This window comes from Nannospalax galili, unplaced genomic scaffold, assembly GCF_000622305.1.
Source record: "Nannospalax galili isolate Female #2095 unplaced genomic scaffold, S.galili_v1.0 scaffold726, whole genome shotgun sequence".
Lineage (NCBI taxonomy): Eukaryota > Metazoa > Chordata > Mammalia > Rodentia > Spalacidae > Nannospalax > Nannospalax galili.
In genome coordinates this window covers 2,389,661-2,399,565 of record NW_008355253.1, presented here as the reverse complement: position 1 = coordinate 2,399,565, position 9,905 = coordinate 2,389,661, and the positions used below count along the sequence as shown (strand labels likewise).

The following is a 9,905-nucleotide window of genomic DNA, read 5'->3' as shown; positions in this document are numbered from 1 at the left end:
TACTTTTATTATATGTATTTATTTGTGTCATGGGGAGGGTATACATGGCACAGTTTGGGTGGAGGTCAGAGGACAATTTGTGGGAATTGATTTTCTTCTACCATGTGGGTCCTGGGAATGGAGCTCAAGTCATCGAACTTGGCAGCAAGCACTTTTATCCATTGAACCATCTACTCTGTCCAAATTCCCTGAGTTTTATATGTAGACATTCAAACTATTTGGAAATAAAGACAGCTTTCTTTCTTTCTCTCTTTCTCTCTCTTTCTTTCCCTCCCTCTCTCCCTCCTTCCTCCCTCCTTCCCTCCCTTCCTTCCTTCCTCCTTCCTCCCTCCCTCCCTTCCTTCCTTCTTCCTTCCTTCCTTCCTTCCTTCCTGTCTTCTTCCTTCCTTCCTTCCTTCCTTCCTTCCTTCCTTCCTTCCTTCCTGTGCTGCTAGTGCTCTGGCAAACATGGTGAAAGTTCCTAAAACCCGCCGAACTTTCTGCAAGAAATGTGGCAAGCACCAGACCAACAAAGCAACACAGTACAAGAAGGCCAAGGAATCCCTTTATGTCCAGGGAAAGTGGCATTGTGACAGGAAACAGAGTGGCTATGGTTGGCAGACTAAGCCTATTTTCCGCAGAAAGGCTAAAACTACAAAGAAGATTGTGCTGAAGCTTGAGTGTGTCGAGCCCAACTGCAGATCTAAGAGAATGCTGGCTATTAAGAGGTCCAGGGATTTTGAACTGAGAGGAGACACGAAGAGAAAGGGCCAAATGATCCAGTTCTAAGGTGATTTTATAATGAAGACAAAATCATGAGTTGCTTCAAAAAAAAATTTCAATAAACACGGTCTACTTGGGAAAATAGGACATTTCCTTTTCAAGGACAACACATGTATCAATATTTGGGAAACAGAATCTAATGAATGAACATTTGAGAGGTTACATGTGGGCAAGTCTTTCCAAAAAATCCTAGTTCACCTTCCACTGAATGTTCAAATCTTGGAGAACCATTGTCATCTCCACAGTCCCCGTCATCTCCCCTCTTTCTCCATTTAGTTTCATACCTCTGAAAAATAGCAACATAAGTACTTTAAGTGACTAATCTTCAAGCAAAAAAGTGTAAAACGGAGACACGACAGCACAGGGTTGGATAAATCTTCCTTCCTTCGTTCCTTCCTCCTAACCTTGATCTTTCTTTCTTTCCTTCTTTTTTTCTTCCAGCCTGTCTTTCTGTCTTTCTTTCCTGTTCTATTTTTTTTAGGTTAACATTCAAAGGAATGTGTTTCACCATGGCTTCTTTATATGTATGTTACTGAACTTTGTTCTTCTCCACCTTCTTCGCCAGCTGCCTTCCCTGTGTCCCCTCTCCTCACTAGCAGGTTCTCTTTCCCCCTCAGTCACTGCCCCCATCTGCTTTCTTATAGTATTTATTCCTCATTCCTAACACCCTAAAATCTCTTTCTCCCTGATCATCTTGCCTTTTCTAATTTCAAGACCCACACAACTATCTACACCCCCGCCACATACAATTCTAAGTTTAGGTTCTGTATTTGACAGAAAAGATGCAGTATTTGTCCTTTTGAGTCTAGCTTATTTCCCTTAATATAATGATTTCCAGTTGCACCCATTTTCCTGAATGTCATAATTTCATTTTTCTTTATGGCTACAGAGACTTTCATCAAGTGTGTGTGTGTGTGTGTGTGTGTGTATGTGTGTGTGTGTGTGTGTGACATTTTTTTCATCTATTCATCTATTGATGGACATCTAGGTTAGGTCCATATCTTGGCTATTGTAAATAGTGTTGTAATAAACACTGATATGCAAGTATCTCTGTAGTATGTTGACTCTGAGTCACTGGTATGTACCATAATGGTATAACTGGTCATATGGTGGTTCTATTTTCAGGTTTTTGAGGAACCTCCATACTAAATTCCAAGTGGCTGCACTAGTTTACTTTCCACCAACACTAACTTGGAGCTTGTCTTTCCCCACACCCTCTCCAGCATTTACTCTCATTTGTTTACTTGATGGCAACACTCTGAATAAGGTGCAAGGGAGTCTCAAAGCAGGTTTAACTCGCATTTCCCGTGTCAGCCTATCGTGCTTTTCTTTCTTAATGGGTTTAGTGACACTTTGGCATAGATGTGATAAAAGTCTTGCTTTGTCTTGCTTTGTCAAGTGTCAATCCTTCAGACCCCTCAGGTTAGATTCTTATAAGCTTTTCTCTCTTTTTTAGCATAACCTTCAATGTATTGAGCTACAACATGTCCAGATGTGTGGAATACATTTGAACTTTAAAAATCTGTCTGGAGGCCTTTAATCCCAGCACTTGGGAGGCAGAGGCAGACAAATCTTTTGAGATTGAGGCCAGCCAGAGTTATACAGTGAAACTCTTTCAAAAAAACAAACAAAAAAAAGAAAACAAAAATAAACCCACAAAAAACCCATCTACATCACAAAGAACATGTGTTCCTTATTTGAAACTCTTTTTTCCATGGTACAGTGGAGAGAGTTCTGAATGAGAAGACAGATACTCCAGAACCCCCTTTCCTCTAGTACATGAGTTTACTACAGGGGCATTCATAGCATTAGGAAACAACCGCTGTACTCCAGTTCTATACTGAGCCATTGCCAAGATGGAATTAGATAGCCTAGGTAGAAGTGCTTTATAACTGTAATGGCTTTAAGCTTTGAAAATGTGACATTATTTAGTGCCCTGGAGCAACAAAGTGCTAAATAATTTCTCAGTGGCTTGAACTAATACAGTTGCCAAGAGCCTAATTGTAGAGAATGCTTAAGGGTAAAAGAGGTTAATTTTACATGTAGTCTCTCTGTGTACCAGTTCAAGAGTTATCTTAACACCAAGAAAGGAGTGTGAGGGGTGTCTGGATGAATATGGGTAGAAAGGAGAAGCAGAGTGTCTCTTATGAAAAACAGTGCTTTGAGTTCGGGTGGAGAACATAGCTACTCACCCTTAAACACTCTGTTAGAACACCTTCTTAACATTCAACAAACGAGTCCTTGATGAAGCTTCACTGTGGTAGCTCAGCTTCAGGGTTATTTCTACCCACACACTTTACAGAAAGAAACAAACATACAAATGAAAGTGTTCATAGTGGAGAGTGACAGTGGATGGAATTCTAGAGGGAAGTGTCTTGTAGGAGGGAGGAGTGGGTGAAGTGGATGGACATTGTAGAGGACAGGCATAGAGAGGGGGTAATCACAGTTCTTATTTTGAAAATGTTTGTGTCCAACGGTGTCATGACGAAACTAGGAAAAAGAAACATGAATTTGAATTGAATTCCCCAGGGAAAAGGGCCACATCTGTGTTAAACATTCTAGAAGGCTGATTGGCTGATTGCAACTTCCATGATTAATGGAGAGCTGGGATGTTAAAGGTCTGGAGCCAGATTATTATGGGTTATCTAGAGCCTTTTAAATAGCCATTTATTACCCACCCCTCTGTATGACCTAACATCCTTGTGACTATCAAGTTGATCCATTTGAAATGTGCAAACAGAACCCTAGCTTCTACCAACTGAAAGGCTGGTAACATCTTCAGAAAACATCTAAGGCCTGAGACAGAGGCTTTTCTACTTTATTGTAATCCATCTTCCTGATGTAGTCACTAATATATTTTTAAAGTGTCTTGATTTTTTAAAATTTTATTTGTTCTTTTCCTATTAAAAATAAAGAACTTCATGAAAGTTGTTGCCTCATTGGAACATGGTACTTGGGATAACATGAATCTATGGTCCATGGTCACTGATATTTGGCTCCAGAATATTCTGTCCCTTGTTCCCGTTGAGGTGATCTCTGTGTCTTTTGTGTTGTCAGGGTCGTCAGCCACCTTATTCACTATTGCAGATAAGATGTGTCTGCAGAATTGAGTTGGATTTCTTGGGGCAGGATTTTAAGACTGAGGAGGAACCACAAATTCAACAAAATCACCAGCCAGCATTGTGAGGGCTATGGAAGCTAATGTGAGAAGGAACATTTGAGGTGTTTTAGGAGAGAAGTCTTAGGGAAGAATAGCTTTTACATCATTCAAATATTCTGACATTTGGAATATAGTTACCACCATAGCGAAGATCTTTTTCCAACTAATAATACTGTTTTCTATAAGTGGCAAATTTAAGATCAGTGTTTCTGGGACACACTTCTTAGCTGCTGCTGTTCTGTGGGGTGTAGGAGGCCTTTGTGACTGACTGGGAGTTTTCAGTTTCGAGGAAGAACATTAGCTACCGAGGTGCTAAGGCAGAGATTGCTGCCTGGATGCGAAGATGGATTGAGAAGGTCAGGTGTTCCTTTCAGTAGAAATCTCTCTGTTTGTCCCTGGGCCACCATATTTATTGCTGTGGTCCTACTCTTTTAGTTTCTATGCAGGTCTCAGGTTTTACCCATCAGTGAGATCCTGCTTTTTGGCTTTGTACATAGTGAAAGCAGCTAGTGGGTGAGTTGGTATTTATTTTTGTGCTTCTAATATCCATGGTAAGACTCCATTTAACATGTTAGAAAGGTCATGTATCATGTTTGAGTTCGGGGGGCCAAAGCTGAGCCTTTTTACCTATAGCAGACACTCCCAAATGCCTACCACAACCCCACTCCTTCTTTTGACTTTTCTAATAACAGTGCCCAGATTGAATGTGTGCTTAGCTAAGACTCCCAAAAGTTGACTTTCCAAAAACACTCTGATGCTAGAAGTACCATTGACATCATTGCAGAAGGCTTTTGAAAGACATTGTTTTTCTGACTTAAAAAAACAAAGAAGGTCAGATGCCATTTTACTCTTCGTTCCCTCTCGTCTGGCTATGGGCACAGCATCTGCAGGTTCAAACCTTGCCCTCATGAGGTCAAGAGTCTGAAGATGACAGATATTTTGGCTTCCTTCAGGTGTTGTCCTCATCCTGCTCAGTCAACTGAACTATTTCTGGGTATATGAAAGAAATCAGGTCCACATGGTCAAGCATAGTCCTGACTGATGTTCTGGTGATCAGCATGTCACAGGGAAACAATTTACCATTTGTTGTCAGAGTGCTCAATGTCCTAAGCTATAAGCATAAGTATACGTACTCCTTTTTACATAGTAGACTGTGTGTGTGTGTGTGTGTGTGTGTGTGTGTGTACTGGATAGATTTTACTTTCTTTCCTGAACTTTTTTGTGATTAAAACACTCTTTTGGTCCATGAACATTAAATTGACATTTCTAATTAGGTAGAATAATTTTTACTGTCTGGAAGTTAAAATAAATAACTCCCAAGAAATAAATAAATATTTGCCCTGCACAGTTTTAATACTGGATAAATAGTCATGTTGCTCACCTTTTTGCTCCAAAAAGATTCCATTTCTTAGCTTATCCATTTCACTCTTCAAAAATAACCACCCCCCCACCCCCCAGACACCCTGGAGCCCTCTTTATCTTCAGTAACTCTGTTATGTTGATTATGTAACAGATTGGCAGTTTTGGTTTTTGTTTCATTTTGTTTCTTTTCTCTCTCCCCAAATCATGCAGAGCAGTGAGGTAGGGAACATGCCTGCTGGACCTGATTTTCTTCTCTAAAATAGCTCTGGCTACCAGTTAATGATAAAGCAGACTTGGCTCACTATAGAAGTCAAAAGTCAAGGAAGTGAATCTAGTCTCACATTGTTAGAAAATGACTCCTAGACAGAAAGTGGAACGTGAGTTTGGTTTGAGCCTAAATGGAGGACAGCAAAACACAATGGAAACATCACTATATCTGGAGTCAGGTCACCATGGATTTCAGTCTGCCATTTCCAACTTTTAATCCTGCAGCTGCTGTGGTTCTGGGCCTGCCCCTTGGGCCTTCTGGGTCTCAGTCATAACATGAATGGTCTCCAAGATTTCCTCCAGCTTAAACATCACAGCCACTCACATGCAATGACAGTTTATTTAGCACCCGTGATTTGTCAGACACTCTCTCAGTACAGGAAATGCTGGGGTGAACAGAGAATAAGGTAGATGGCATCAAGAGTTGCGAGCCTGAGAATGGGAGAGGACAGAGGTAGGCTGCCTTGAAGGAAAAGGTGAAAACAGACAAAGGAAATACAAGTGCCGATTGAAGTGTGCCTCCCTGAGTTCCACATCTTCCTGGTGAAGCTTCTCAGATCATGTACCTGTCACTGAGCTCACCATCTGGGGCCTTTCAAAGCATTCCCATCAGTGCCATTCATTCAACTATTATCTGTAGTAACTAACCTTTCTGAACAGTCTTCTAGTCCCCTCAAATAGACTGAGAAGACTTGGAGAACAGATGCTTCTGTGTGGCTGCATCAAAGTAATTTGAGTTCCATCAACACTTCTATCTGCAATCTCCCCAGCCCCACTTCCTGTTCTCCTTCTGGCCTTGGGTACTGGTCCGCTTTTTCTCTCAGCAACCTAGATCTCTGGACTACTCTCTGAGTCTGGACCTGCTCATTGCTTCCTGATCCCCTGCACTCAGACCAGCTCAGTCTTTCAGTCTAGTTGCTTAGAGCCTTCACAGTCTGTCCCCAGCCCCAAATTGCCTAGAATTCCCCAAACCATCCTTCCCTGAAGTCTGATTATGTGCACTGTACCTTGACTCCTCTATAACCTGAGGAACACCAGTCTCCCAGACCCTACATCATCTTCTCCTTCTAGCCTTGGACACAGGCTCTTTTGCTTTTATTACCCCAGATCTCTGGATTTGAGACCTGAGACCCGAGACCATCAGATTCACACGTGGCTTGGGTGTCTGCTGGAACTCCTGAGTAGCTGGACTAGAGCCATCTGGCTCCTCCAATATAAAATCAAAAGGGAGAACCTAAAGCCTAGACCAACAGGCTTTTCACACCCAGTAAGAAAACAACGAAGGCATTTCAAGTATGCAAACAGAAACAAACTTAAACTCAACAAAGAAATACTGGAGTCTCACACCAGAATCTCAAACAGCAAAAGAAATCTACATGGCACGATCACAACAAAAAAATATGAAAAAGCAAAATAATATGCACCCATTAAATACCAACAGTCTTATAACCCCCCCCCAGAGAGAACCTAGGACACAGAATTTAAAAGAACAATCATAAATATGATTAAAGAATTCAACGAATTTAAAGGACACACAAACGAATAAATCAAAGAACTAAATGAAGATAGGGATACACTTTTAACTGAATTTACAAAAGACAGAAATATTGAAAACAACTCAGGCTGAAATGAAGAAGGAAGTGAAACACTCAATAAGCCAATTACAAACGACAGGAGAACGCCTCACTGATAGGATGAATGAAATGGGAAAGAATATCACGATGGAGTGGTAAAGTTGAAGAATTGGACCATCAAGCAAACATTATGGAGAATTTTTAAAAAGCACAGGAGTGGAATATGTAGGAGAAGTGTGATACCATGCAAAGACAAAATTTATGCATCACAGGCATAGAGGAAGGAGAAGAATCTCTGGATAATGGTATGGACCAGATCTGCAAACAGGACTGTAGAAGAAAAATTCCCAAAATTAGAAAAAAAGACATGGCCATACAAATGAAACACATACAAGACCAAATACACAGGATGGGAAAAGAAACTCCCCATAGAATATCATAGTAAAAGTACTAAACATACAGAACAAAGAATACTGAAAGCTGCAAAAGAAAAACAAGTTACCTATAAAGGAAAACCCATCAGAATTACAGCTGGCTTTTCAACACAAACTATGAAACTCAGAAGAGCCTGGACCAAAGAGTTCCCAGCTCTAAATGACCAGAGATGCCAACCCAGAATACTTTATAGTTGAAGGGGAAAGAAAAATCTTCCTCAACATTAGTAGGCTGAAAGAATTCATGTCCACAAAGCAGCCTTTCAGAGAATTCTTGAAGCAATACAAAGAGTTGAAGAAAGGGAACAAGGGTCAACAGAAAGAAACTCAATGAAGGTATATATATGGAAATACAGTGTTAGACCAAGAATGCAAACATCTTTCAATAATAACATTTACAAATCACATTTTAGTTATACATTCAAAGAAATGAATGTCTATCTAAAATCATGGGAATCACCAAAGCTAAACCAAGAAAAGATCAACAGTTTAAACAGACTCATAACATATAAGGAAATTAAACAATATTACAACATAGCTGGAGAGGTCTTAGATCTTAGAGATGTGAAACTCCACTATCATATCCCTAGTCAAATGTAATTTCTTATTATGTGCAAAATATGGATCCTTAAATTTACAGACGGGTATCCCAGTCACCACCCCTCAAAGAAACTTCTTTTTCAACAGACAGAGATTATTAAAGAGTCCCACAATGTCCACAACTGGTCACACACAGAGATTGTCTAAAAATTGCCCAAGCCTAAGTGGCACATCTACAATGCAACCTCTATATCTAAGGCTCATGGAACATAAAACAAAGGATGAAGAGAACACTAATGCATCTTTCAGTTCTCATCAATGAAGTTCCTTCATGTAACAGAGGGCCAGGAACACAAACAGCCAAAACATAGAGAATGAAAGTCTACAGAGTGTGGACCCTTGGAAAAGACTCCTATACCAAAATCCACCCACCCACAGGTTAGAGAGCATTACAAAAGAGGGGACAGCAAGACTGTGAGAGCCAGAAAGAGAGGCTCATGACCATATGTAAATATAGTCCTATAGGCTCCTGGAACCTTTCCCATAAGAACCTACAGCAATGGTGTCAGCATACACAAGACCCATGCAAACTCAAACAGACAAAAACCCAGTACAGAACTGTGGAAATGGACAGCAGGCCCCCAAATGATTGCTGATGGATGAGGAAAAGCTGATCCTCTTAAAGGGAGGGACTCTAGATAAGCTGACTAGACCTCAGTGAATGAATTTGCACTGAGGGACATCTGGGACACTAACTTCACATGATACACCTTAACACAAATGGCAGAAAGTATTAATTCTAGTGTGAAGGCTATATAGCAAGGGGTCAATGGGGAAGGGGTAAAAAGACAATTAAACTGTTATATATGAAATTCTCAAAAATTCAATAAATTTTTTGCCATAGGGGTTGAACAATTTTACAGTCCCACCAGAGTATATGGGCCCTAATGGGCGTGGGGGTGGGGGGGGCTATGGGAGGGTGTCATTTGGGATGTGGGTATAAAGATGAATAAGATTGTTTGAGATGTTCTGTATGAAATACACATACACACATAAATCAATAAATAAAAAAATGAATTATATTTGAGGAAGAAGCATAAAAATTTGCTCCATGTTATTGAGTAGGTATGAAAAACATAACCATTGAAATCTACCTGATGACTTTAGATACATGCTTAGGTTTCAAGGATCTCAGAAAGTCACCAACTATTATTAGTAATAATTAGATAGAGATTGAGACAGATGTGCAAACATCTGTGTTAGTTGCATTAAAAATGAGAGCTTTTTGTATGAGACAGTATATTTTATAAAGAAATGGAGATTTTTTTTAAAGGTTAAAACCTCATTCAATTTTATGCCATATAGGATTTATTCTGAGTACAATAATGTATAACTATATTAATACAACACTGTGAACAAAAATTTACAGTCAATTTTGAAAGAGATGCATCTTTGCTCTGGAAACTGTTATTGATTATGTCAATGCTGTTGTAATGAAATGCTTTTACTAATTGTGTGGTTATTAAATAAATTAATAAAAAATTTTGCCAAAAACCCCCAAAACGGGCTTGGAGAGATGGTGCAGCAGTTAAGAGCACTGACTGCTCTTGCAGAAGACCCAGGTTTGATTCCCAGCACCCACATGGAGGCTACAAACTGTCCTTAACTCCAGTTCCAGGGTAATCTGATGGCCTCTTCTGACTTCCACAGCATTGCACAACATGGGTGCGCTCACGTACATGCAGGCAATACATTCATACACATAAAATAAAAATAATAAATAAAATATTTTAAGCAGGGTGTGGT

The 9,905-nt window shown here is 39.9% G+C and overlaps 2 protein-coding genes across 3 annotated transcripts in view; both read left to right on the top strand.

The window, feature by feature from the left end:
• Positions 1-9,905, top strand: part of Ctnna2 (catenin alpha 2) — a 1,380,618-nt gene that overhangs the window by 985,716 nt on the left and 384,997 nt on the right. The gene's annotated exons all lie outside the window — the stretch shown is intronic.
• On the top strand, positions 448-768 carry LOC108491731 (60S ribosomal protein L36a-like). The gene has a single exon (XM_017802976.1). The coding sequence runs from the start codon at positions 448-450 to the stop codon at positions 766-768; it is 321 nt and encodes a 106-aa protein (XP_017658465.1).